The sequence below is a fragment of the Magnolia sinica genome, chromosome 7, assembly GCF_029962835.1.
Source record: "Magnolia sinica isolate HGM2019 chromosome 7, MsV1, whole genome shotgun sequence".
NCBI lineage: Eukaryota > Viridiplantae > Streptophyta > Magnoliopsida > Magnoliales > Magnoliaceae > Magnolia > Magnolia sinica.
This window is the reverse complement of record NC_080579.1, coordinates 20,995,055-21,007,285: the sequence shown is the minus strand read 5'-3', so window position 1 is coordinate 21,007,285 and position 12,231 is coordinate 20,995,055. Positions and strand designations below refer to the sequence as shown.

The window sequence follows — 12,231 nt, the reverse complement described above, 5'->3', positions numbered from 1 at the left end:
CTGGTTTGAGGTGAACCTATTGTGAAACCTCCTTTAGTGAGATCCGGTACACTTAAGGGTTGAGTGCGTCCACTGGAAGTGGAGTAGACAAGTAGTCGAATCACTATAAAAATAACTATGTTTGAGATTGTTATTGCTTGTGTGATTTCCTTAAATATTTTCATATTTGCTTATCTGAGATTACACCTCACACACAGTCACATCCATCATAAACTATGATTTGCATCTTGTTTATTTTTCAAATGGTTTTTATGACTGGATCCTCTAAATAGCTTGGAAGCCATTAGAGTTACTTTAAAGAAATCCTGATGCATGCACATTTTGTCAGGATAAGATTGATGGGATTTTAAATTACCATAAAATATTAAAAAGTCCTATTCAGCCCCCTCCAGGACATATTGGCACGTTCCCACTTCAACTAAAGCGGTCATTACCGTAATTTCAATAGTTAGGATGTGCTTTTGGTGAGGAAGGTGCATTTTAGAGAGTGTTGTCATACGCGAAATTGGTTGTCGAAGTCACTTTTGAGGGAGCTTTGTGTGAGGGCATACATTATTACTTGCACTCCATTCCTGCATTAACAAGAGTAGTTAGGAAGTGATTATTGTATTGCCTTATCATTACTGCTTGATTAAATTGATAACATATTAACATTTGCCTTATAGTACCACTGAGTTGATCACTCACTCCCACCTTGGGACGGTGTTTTAAAACACCAACCAAACCCTGGTTTAGATGCAGGTATTGATGAAGTTTATGCGACAAAGCAAGACTTCATGGACGAGGAGGAAGAGTTCTCCCACGTTCAGCTCTCGAGCGGGTCTATGTAGATCTCGTACCGACGCGTAGGGACTACAGGGATTTTTGCCTTAGTCGAACACATTTACTTTCCACATTTTGTATATTTTGAAACAACACATGTATATATTCAGCCTGGTTACATACTCATACTCTAGAGGTTGTTAAATGCTTTCATATTTAAATACATATGCTTCAGACTTCCGCTTACTTAACTTGATTATATCTAGAGTATGATATGCTATTTTAGTTTAATCTCACTCATGTTTAACTCATTAATATGGACAAAATCTGAACATCATTATCCATATTGCATAAGTGATGTGCTGGATCTCGGGAGTAGAGCTTTGCTAAACCCTCGAAATTCTGGGCGTTACAGGGTCGCGATGTAGTAATTAAAGCTGTACACGAGCAGAGTATACTTGTTAACTCACTCGACTCGACTCGACTCGAAATGAGTTCGAGCAGAGCACGAGCTGATTTTTGGTGCTCGAAATGAGTTCGAGTCGAGCACGAGCTTGACCCTGCTCGACTTGGCTCGACTCGAATAGTACTCTGACTCGACTTAGTACAGGGACCAGGGTATATATACCCTTCTAATTTCCAAAATAAAAAACCCTAACCCCATCGCCCATCCTAGCGCCCGTTAAAAAAAACCCTAACCCTTCAAAAAAAAAAAAACCCTCACCCTCTCTCAGACCCTCCACAGCCGATGGATTTTCTTCTTTGCCATTTCTTCTTCCTCCTTTCTCTTCTTCTTCTTTAGATCCTCCACAGCTGATGGATTTTCATCAAGCGATCGCTTCATCTCCTCGATTGGGAACGGACAGGAATCTCTAAAGGAGGTTTTTTTTCCCTCTTCCTCTTCCTCTTTCTCCCTAAATCTGCCTTTTGATCTTTGAAACAGTCTCGAACTCGGACTAGAAAACTCTACTTGAACTCGGCTCGAACACAGATGAGCCAAGCACGAGCTGTTGTTTCGAGCTTGAAGGTCGAGCCAAACACGAGCTGGGACTCGAGCAGTCTGAGTCGAGCACGAGCTGGGCAATACTCAGGTCAGCTTGACTCGACTCGTGTACACCTCTAGTAGTAATAATCTCGGTAAGACCGAGGTTGAATCCACAGGGATTGATCTTGCATGTTTTTGAAATTAACTAGAAGTAGAACTAGAAGAAGATGTAAAACTAATTCTGAAGTGATTGAGAGAGTAATTGTGAATTGAGTAATTAAAACTAAGAATTTAAAGGTGGGAACTAGGGTGCCAAGAATCCACTTGTAGTGATCACAGAGTCCCCTTGCTTGATTCAAGTAACACAATTAGAACTGGAGTCCTATCCTATCCAATTGAAAAATACATCAATAAAACCAAATCTAAACTTTCATTGACCTAATTCTCAATGAATGAGAACTATGATAATTGGCAGGGATTCCATCACCAAACCATGCTCAGGAGACAATGACAAACAATAGGGATTCACCAATCACATAATCTCAAAGCAAGAGAATTGTGAATATTAGGAAGGATTCCATCACCTTACCATGCCCAAGGGACAATGGTGAACAACAGGACTTACTAACTTCACAATCTCAAATTAGGAAAAGAAAATACTCAAAATTATTGTAGATCTACTGTAATTTAAGTCACAATAAACTATTAAAAACTAAAAGTATTCCTTAAATATGAAATTAGAATCCATAGAGTTCAACATAAACATGAATCAAAATAATAGAAACATCCCATCATACTAAAAGCTTCACCTCTTAGCCTTAGCTAAGAGGTTTAGCCAACCATAGACATGGTTAGATCTAAAACCTTAGAATAAAGCATGAAAACAAATAAGGGAAAAAAAACTTTTGGCGATGGCTTTTCCACCCTTTTGCTCCACTCTTTAAACCCCATAAGATGCCTATGAACATCCTAGGGAGTCTTATTTATAGTTATGGAACTCTAACTTTCGCACCTAGTTGGAAAACTCTAGAAACTGCCTCAAATTTATACAGTTTGCTAAATAGACTTCACTCTACGTAGTTTTCCAAAATATACTCCACTTTACATAATTTCATAAAATGACTCAAAGTTTCAGAATGTGTTTTTTTCAGGATGATTTCAGGATTTATTTTCTTCACTTCAAATCTTTGATTCTCTTCATTCCTCACTTGATTTTCTTAGATCTTTGGCACGTAAATTCTTCAATCTTGGTCTCCTAAGATCCATCTCTTGCCTTGGTGATTCTTAAGCATCAAATTCATGCTTTTAGCACTTTTTTCAATCCAAGCTCTTAAATTCACCTTGCAATACAAACATGAGTAAAATAAAATATTAAGCATTATCATTTTCATAAAAACAAGATATAAATGAGGGATAATATGCAATATTTGACCCTCAACATTAGGTTAGATCTAGTAGATGGTGGCTCTTGCCATCCTGGGGCGTGTTGACCTGAGCAATTGTTCTCTCAGTGCGTGGTCGACCAGTGACTATTCCGACCTAGTGTTAAGAGACCGAGCTCAACCTCTCTCTACACTTGGTCAAGGAGATGAGGGTTAGACCATTGGGTCGCACCTGCTGCTATTTGAAGCACTGACCTAGCTTGCATTAGTTGGTCGGTCCATTTTTCCCATAACACCGACCATGGTAACAACGTACATGGCAGAACCCACAGCCATTCACTAGGTTGATCGAATCTTGAGGGATCGCCATCCAATTTTTTAACTATTGAAGGATAACTTGGTTGCATCTCAACACCGCATGAAGCAAAATGTTGATAAACACTCAATAGAGCGACACTTTGTGGTTGGTGATCTAGTCTTTCTCCGACTCGAACCATACCGACAGCTCTCACTTTAAGCTCTGGCATCTTTAAAGCTTTCTTCATGTTTTTACGAACCTTACAAAATCATTGAAAAGATTAGATCGGTGGCATGTAAGCTAGATTTACCACCTAGCTCCAAGATACATCATGTCTTTCATGTTTCATTACTTGAGAAGAAGCTCGACATCAGAAATATCCAAGTTCATGATCTTCCATATTTAACAGATGATAGTTAACGATATTATTCAAGCCGAGCCAGAATCAATTTTGGACCACCGCATGGTTAAAAAAGAAAATGCAACTATGACATTAGTCTTCGTCAAGTCAAGTGGGTCAAAGCGGCAATCAAAATTGCCACATGTGAATTATGGTCGGAGGTCCCTTAACGACTTCCAAATTTCCAACCTTTGAGGCCAAGGTTATTCTTATGGGGGATGGGATGATAAGAATTCCACAAGATTACACAGGGAATGACTACTAAAATAAGTGAAATTTATTTTTGCATTTCAATAAGCTTCTTTTTCTGTTTTTTATTTTTAAGTAATTTGAGTAGATTATGGATCTTGGAATGAAGCCCATAAGACTATGTGATTGTAACTTCCTCTTTCCTTGCCTCTCTAATCAAACCCCTCTTTTCTTCCTCTTCCTTCCCACCCTTCTCTTATTCTTCCATTTGTTTTTACTATTAAACTTGCAACAACACCCACTTGATGTATTCTCTTTATTTCTACTATTAAACATGCAATCAGTAAGGTCACAACACCCACCTTAATGTATTCTCTTTGTTTCTACTATTAAACATGCAACCAGTGAGTGCTTAACACCCACCTTAATATATGTGTTGTATATCCGCACTGTCATCTATTTTTCTAAATGATTTTAGGACATGGGCCAAAAGTATAGTAAATCCAAATATCAAGTGGACCACACCGCATGTAATAGTTGTGATTGAATGACATTAAAAACTTGTGGGCCACAAAAGCTCTTGGACGAAGCTAATATCTATGTTTTTTCTTCATCCAGGTGACCATATCAGCCACTACAAGAAATCCCACTTTTAGTGACGAAAATTTTCGTCGCTAAAAGCCAAAATTTCGTAGCTAAAGAGTTTTAGTGACGAAAATTTTCGTTGCTAAATTTGTCACTAAAAGACCGATGTAAAAGGGTTTTATCGGCGAAAAATTCGAATCGTCGCCAAAGGCAATCTTTTTAGCGACGAAAATTTTTGTCGCTAAAAAAACTATACAAGACTTTTAGCAGTGAAAATTTTCGCTACTAAAAATATTCGTTCCACTTTTAGCGACGAAACTTTTCATCGCTAAAAAATCTTTACAAGACTTTTAGCAACGAAAATTTTCGCTGCCAAAAATATAAGTCCCACTTTTAGCGATGAAAATGCTAAAAAAACTTTACAAGACTTTTAGCAGCGAAAATTTTCGCTGCTAAAAATATCCGTTCCACTTTTAGCGATGAAAATTTCCGTCACTAAAAAACTTTGCAAGACTTTTAGCAGCGAAAATTTTTGCTGCTAAAAATATTCGTTCCACTTTTAGCGATGAAAATTTTCATCGCTAAAAAACCTTTACAAGACTTTTAGCAACGAAAATATTTGCTGCTAAAAAATATTCGTTCAACTTTTAACAACGAAAATATTCGTCACTAAAAATAATTACAAAACTTTTAGCAACGAAAATGTTCGTCGCTAAAAACAAGTTGTTAGACTTTCAGCAACAAAAGTTTTCGTTGCTAAAAATATTTACAAAACTTTTACCTACGAAAATTTTCGTAGCTAAAAGTCTCTTTTTAAAAAAAAATATTCCAGCACAAAATTGCACAAAAAAATATTTTTCCTGATATACACCTGTTAGAATATATACACTTGTTATAATATATTTCATCATATTCTTCCTGATATACACCTGTTATATAATATATCTCATCATATTCACATGCACATTCACATCCATATATAAACTCAAACTAGTAAATCCATCCAAACATAAAAGTACATTCATCCAAACACAAACAATCTTATCCACATCATATTCATTCACGCAGAAATACATATAAGTTTAACATCATAAACAAAAATACAAAAAATAATAAAGATGAAAGCAGAGGTGGTGGGGCATCGGTGGGTAAGCGTGCAGCGAGAGCCTGAAACAACTTACCGCGGTAATCCTTGAACCGCTCCTTGATCATGTCGTCGACAGTATAGGAGATGTGTGGAACACTCAAATCTAAGTCAAATTTATCCTGTAGTTTCATAAATAATAGATTAAGGCAATAAACTTATTAAGAAAATAACTTAACTGTAAATGAACTTTTATAAAATAAATTAGGATTTATAAGTATAGGTTTAGGTTTAGGTTTAGGTTAAGGTTAAGGTTAAGATTAAGGTTAAGGTTTAGGTTAAGATTTAGGTTGAGGTTATAGGTTTTGGTTAAGGTTTAGGTTTAGGTTATAGGTTATAGCTTTAGGGAATTGAGAATAGGTTAAGGTTTAAGTTTAGGAAATCGGGTTCGGGTTCGGAATCGGGTTTAGGTTTTGGTTTTCATGTTTAGGTTTAGCTTTAGGTTAGGGAGTTGAGATTAGGATTAGGTGTAGGTTTAGGTTTAGGGATTTGAGAATACATTTAGGTTTTAGGTTTAGGTTTTAGTTTATAGGTTTAGGTTTTAGGTTTAGGTTTAGGTTTTAGTTTATAGGTTTAGGTTATAGGTTTAGGTTTAAGTTATATGTTATAAGTTTCGGTTATATATTATAGGTTATAGGTTAAGGTTTAAGTTATAGGTTTTGGTTAAGGTTTAGGTTTAGGTTTAGGTTATAGGTTATAGCTTCAGGGAATTGAGATTAGGTGTAGGTTTAGGTTTAAGGATTTGAGAATACATTTAGGTTTTAGGTTTAGGTTTAGGTTTTAGGCTATAGGTTAAGGTTTAGGTTAAGGTTAAGGTTAAGTAATAGGTTATAAGTTTAGGTTATGGGTTATAGGTTATAGGTTGAGGTTTAGGTCATAGGTTTTGGTTTAGGTTAAAGTTATAGGTTTAGGTTTAGGTTAAAGTTTAGGTTATAGGTTTAAGTTAAGGTTTAGGTTTAGGTTATAAGTTATAACTTTATGGAATTGAGAATAGGTTAAGGTTTAGGTTTAAGAAATTAGGTTCTGGTTCGGGATCAGGTTTAGGTTTGGGTTTTCAAGTTTAGGTTTAGGTTTAGGTTTAGGTTAGGAAGTTGAGATTAGGATTAGGTGTAGGTGTAGGTTTAGGGATTTGAGAATACATTTAGGTTTTAGGTTTAAGTTTATGTTTTAGGTTATAGGTTATAGCTTTAGGGAATTGAGAATGAGTTAAGGTTTAGGTTTAGGAAATCGGGTTCAGGTTCAGGATCGGGTTTAGGTTTGGGTTTTCAAGTTTAGGTTTAAGTTTAGGTTTGGGAGTGGAGATTAGGATTAGGTGTAGGTTTAGGTTTAGGGATTTGAGAATACATTTAGGTTTTAGGTTTAGGTTTAGGTTTTAGGATTAGGTTTAGGTTATAGGTTTAGGTTTAGGTTATAAGTGTACGTTATAGGTTCAAGTTTTGGTTAGGTTATAGGTTAAGGTTTAGGGAATTGAGTTTAGGTTATAGGTTCAGGTTATAGGTTATAGGTTTAGGTTAAGGTTTAGGTTTAGGTTATAGGTTTTGGGATTTGAGAATAGGTTTAGGTTATAAGTATAGGTTTAGGTTAGGGTATAGGTTAAGGTTTAAGGAATTGAGTTTAGGTTATAGGTTTAGGTTATAGGTTATAGGTTTAGGTTATAGGTTATAGGTTTTTGGTTAAGGTTTAGGTTATAGTTATAGGTTTTGGGATTTGAGAATAGGTTTAGGTTATAAGTATAGGTTTAGGTTAGGTTTTAGGTTAAGGTTTAAGGAATTGAGTTTAGGTTATAGGTTATAGGTTTAGGTTAAGGTTTTAGGTTATAGGTTCAGGTTATAGGTTATAGGTTTAGGTTAAGGTTTAAGTTTAGGTTATAGGTTTTGGGATTTGAGAATAGGTTTAGGTTATAAGTATAGGTTTAGGTTAGGTTATAGGTTAGAGTTTAGGGAATTGATTTTAGGTTATAGGTTATAGGTTTAGGTTAAGGTTTAGATTGTAGTTATAGGTTTTGGGATTTGAGAATAGGTTTAGGTTATAGGTTAAGGGCGTGGTTCCTGCAAATACAGATATAAACACGGCCTGTCCAAATGGCCAAGCCACTCTAATGTTGTCCATAGAAAATAGACAGCTTTATCATGGTCATAATAGCGGTTTCCATCTTCCAAAGATTCCCACTCAACATCCAGATAGCTCCGAAGCACATTCGGGTCTGCTCCATCAATTTCGAGCAAATACAGATATAAATACGGCCTATCCAAATGGCTAGGCCACTCCAATGTTGTCCATAAGAAATGGACAGCTTCATCATGGTCATAACAGCGGTTCTCACCTTTCAAGGACCCCCGCTCAACATCCGGATAGTTCCGATGCACATCCGGGTCTGCTCATTTAAATAAAATGAATTATCAAGATCATTTAAATAAAATCAGATCCAATCAACAATCTGACTTGGAGGATTCTGTTAGCATTGTTGACGACACCTCGAACCTTGTTTAAATCCAGGTTGCAATCTGTGGCCACTGATGCTATTTGTCTTTTTGTGAAGTTGGCGACGATTTCTGCATCAAACCTGTCGAAAGCAGCCCTAATGATAAAGAACATTTCTTTCCATGAATTCATTATCACTCTCTCTCTTTTAATTTTTTAACTTTCCATTACAATAATAACTACCTAAAATCATGGCATTTTCTTAAGATAGAAGTCCAATCCATCCCAACTTGTGCACCTGTTAGGACAAGCAATTCAAACAACATCCTGCAACACATTTAAATGCCTAATTAGTCTCACTCCAGTCTTATATATTGAATGCCTAATGTATAATCTCTTGAATTGGTGCAAACCATACCTGAATTAAGTGTAATGAATCAAAGAACGAAGAAAGTCAACATGTAACTACATACAAGAAAGATAAAGGATATGCATATCTGGAGTGCTGTTATTCTCACATTGCTGTGAGAGAGTAGGGTTTCATCATATATATTAATCAACCTATGGAATTTTATGATCATATGAAGCTAAGGCATGCATGAAAACTAAAAAAAGCACTCCATAATCTAAAACAAGCATCTAAAGCTTGGTTACAAAGGTTAGAGAATACTTTCTTCAAGTGATTTTATTTTCCCTTTTACTAATGCATGCACTTTTGTGAAGAAATATATAAATGAAACTTTGTGTTGTTGACATAGATAATTTGATAATCACAAGTGGTGTTGTATGATATGTGAAAATTTTAAAAAGTTTCTCTCAAAATTTTAAGATAAAGGACTTTAAAGACCTTCAATACTTTTTAGGTAAGAGTGCTATCAATTTTGATCCTTTGAAAGAAGCTCATTATTAGCTTAGTTGTAAAGTTTGGTTTATTGTGAAACAAAACCAATTGATCCTTTGAAAGAAGCTTATTATTATCTTAGTCTCTCTCTCTTGAAACAAAAAGGAAAAAGCAAAAAAATCTCTTTTATGTTTTTTCAATCCATCTTCCATGTTCTCCTTAACAAGAAAATTCATATTTACTAATATTCTCATTTTTCTATTTTTTAAAAGAATGAGTTCGAACTCCGAAAGCGTCGGCTCCAACACTCGTACTTTAGGCCCGAACCCTAACCAAGGACTCCAAAATTACCAAGTACTCATAAACATTCATTGCAAGTATTTTTTGTCTATGTGCATGACGACCATACTGTTGAAATCAATCCTTTTATTTTCATTTACAGAAACTATTGGATGACAAATTATGTGTAACATACAGAGATGGTTCAACCACTTGTGCAATTAGGGAAGGTTCAAAAGGACATACATATTTAGATTCAGCCTTAATGATTATCCATCCTTCTTCCATCTATGGATGGGATTGTTAGGATTGCCTAGGAGAAATAATTGTTTAGAATCAAAAGAATCCATGATCGGAGCCATCGATAAGATCATTGAGATCATCATATTTGACGTGGTATTTGCATGGTAGTCCATGAATTTTTTGTGGGAGCTAATGGACAGTCTAGATCAATCAATTGGACTGTTTAAGTGTCCCAATACACTAGGAGCACTATAACTCATAGTGCTCTATGGAGCTTCTCTATATAGTGCAAAGATAAGCATGGCATTTTTTCAATTGCCCTTTGGAGCATGAATGAATGATCATATTTTGGCCTGCGAACAAAGAAAAGATGGCTCTTAATGATATTTCATTGACTCTTTTTCCAGGTCATTATGTTGTTTCAGAAGATTGAAGGGGTGGATGTATGCCTGCTCAGCATGCACGTACAGGAATTTGGATTGGAGTGTCCATTCCCAAATAAGTGGCATGTTTATCTTTCGTATCTTGATTCTGTCAAATACTTCAGGCCCGAGATAAACGCTGTGACTGGAGAGGCTCTGCGCACCTTTGTTTATCATGAAATATTGGTACATCTTAGTTCATAATTATCCGTCTCCTAACTTTTTGCATTCTTTTATTGTGACTCTAATGTTTATCATTCCATAGGTTTTTGTTTCTCTTGGCTAAGAGAAATGTGATGTCTAAGGGTTCAAGTCATACTCTCCCCCTAAATACTAATGCAACATGTGCAAGATCGTAGTCTTTGACTAGTGGGCCCACTGTATTTTTTTGTGGTGCAAAAATCAGGCTTGTCTGGTCATTAGGCAGGCCACATGCATGACAGAGGAGATGGTGAAAGAAGTTGACAAAAGGTCCAAATTTGACATATATACATGTGTTGCACATCCGGTGACAAAACTGGCCTGATCTTTTGGGCTTTGGCAAAAACAAGATGGGACCAATCTAATGAATGGCTTCGACCTCATGCACACATTAGGGGCGTAGCCATAGCAGGGCTAGTTGGCTAATAATTTTGCCTCATTTGAATAAGTGAGCCCCTTTAAAGCTTCTTCATACTCACATATGTAAACTTATTTGTACTTAATTTTAGATTGGATATCTTGATTATTGCAAGAGATGAGGTTTTGTTAGCTGTCACATATGGTCCAGTCCACCTTTGAAAGGAGATGATTATATACTAAATTGTCATCCTGAGACACAGAAGTTGCCAAAATCTGATAGGCTGAGAGAGTGGTGAGCACGACAGTTTTTATTTGTACATGTTCATATGTGTGTATGTATGTACAAACACATGTTTCTCGTTATCTAACATCAGTCTGGTGTTGTTTAAATGATCTCTCAGGTACCGATCCATGCTACATAAAGCTCTCAAGGAGAATATTGTGGTGGAGCGCACTGATTTATATGATCGTTTCTTTGTGCTTGTTGACGAGTGCAAGGTCAAAGCAAGTGTGACTCGTTTGCAATATTTTGATGGTGACTACTTGCCAGATGTTATTGAAGACAATATAAATGTTCTCCAATAAGAAGAAGATGAACGAAAAGCGCAGAAGAGGGGAAGAAAGCCAATAAGCAGAAGGGCTCTAAGAGCTGCTGGTTATGCTAGCCTTTCTGGTGACACCTCAAAGGATATTCTACTGATGCAGAGGGTAAATCTTTCTGAAGCTTTTCCTTTCCTTCTCGTTATATTAACTTAATTAAGAGCTCTTTAGTATTTAGGATAGCCATGTGGCTGTCAACGCACCCTTTACATCTAAGCAATTTTTCACTGTTATTCAAACGTGCATGCCATTAATAGGCCTGCTTAACAATGCGAACAGAATCCCATGGATCTACGTGGTCAAGATCTGTGGACCTCTGTAGAAAAATTCAAGATGTGCAGTCTACTTCTATTTGCCCATCTAATCAACTAGTAGAGTGGAAATTTATTAAAACCACCCCTTTGATTCACAAGCAGGATGACCCACCATATATGATCAATGGCTTAGATCATAATATCTAAGTGAATAGATGGTCTAGGATAGCCCTTTCTCTTGCTCTCTTCACCCAACCTCTCTTCTTTCCCATTCAAACTCAATTGATGCCACACACACACAGAGCTGTGGAATCCACCCATTAGTGGCGGCCCACAAGCCCTATGGCGAACAAAATGGTCTAGTCATCCTGCCACATTGTTATATACCCAAGGTTCCACATATATGACATTCAAGGTTGTTGAGCCTTGTGTTAACTATACAGATTCCATAGAGAATTAACAATACCACAAGCAAATCTTACACAATTGCATGTGGACATGTGTCATACTTGTACAAAATCTAGATTGTTTATCTGGTGAGCCCAACATGGGTTGTGCCATCACCTCAAAGTCGCATCAGTGAAACAGTTTTATTTTGCTTGTATGAGAATTTTAGTCTGTGAATTGTCTTTTTTTCTTTCTTTGTTTTTGCAACTAGCCCCTTTTTTCATTAGAACTCCTTTGATAGAATGGTTAGGATCATGAGAATGGTGTCCATGATACGGTTCACACCAGGTGATTGGTCCAGATGTCATACGCAGTTCCCTATGCCCCATGGAGGTGTGGAATGATTGAATGATATTAACATTCCTCATATCCTTTGTAGTTTATTTGATATGTCTAACCAAATAAACTAGGTCCGGAA

At 36.4% G+C, this 12,231-nt stretch overlaps 1 protein-coding gene across 2 annotated transcripts; it reads right to left on the bottom strand.

Moving 5' to 3' along the window:
• Positions 1 to 5,617: 5,617 nt before the first annotated feature.
• LOC131252018 (uncharacterized) lies at positions 5,618 to 8,910 on the bottom strand. Of its 2 annotated transcripts, none has more exons than XM_058252972.1 (3): positions 8,410 to 8,910; positions 8,188 to 8,323; positions 5,618 to 5,867 (listed from the first exon to the last, which is right to left on the bottom strand). In XM_058252972.1, exons 1-3 carry the CDS (start codon positions 8,502 to 8,504, stop codon positions 5,658 to 5,660), a joined length of 441 nt encoding a protein of 146 aa, XP_058108955.1. In that variant the 5' UTR covers positions 8,505 to 8,910; the 3' UTR covers positions 5,618 to 5,657. The 2 variants fall into 2 exon arrangements, with proteins under 2 accessions (XP_058108955.1, XP_058108956.1); XM_058252973.1 differs by having other exon boundaries at positions 8,188 to 8,297; positions 8,410 to 8,901.
• Between the last annotated feature and the right edge of the window lie 3,321 nt (positions 8,911 to 12,231).

Coding starts and splice junctions, on each gene's coding strand:
- LOC131252018 (XM_058252972.1), bottom strand. CDS start 8,504: ATGTGTTGCAGGATGTTGTTTGAATTGCTTGTCCTAACAGGTGCACAA. Junction 8,324..8,409: donor AGAAAATGCCATGATTTTAG/GTAGTTATTATT, acceptor CTTTATCATTAG/GGCTGCTTTCGACAGGTTTG. Junction 5,868..8,187: donor ATGCTAACAGAATCCTCCAA/GTCAGATTGTTG, acceptor ATGAAACTACAG/GATAAATTTGACTTAGATTT.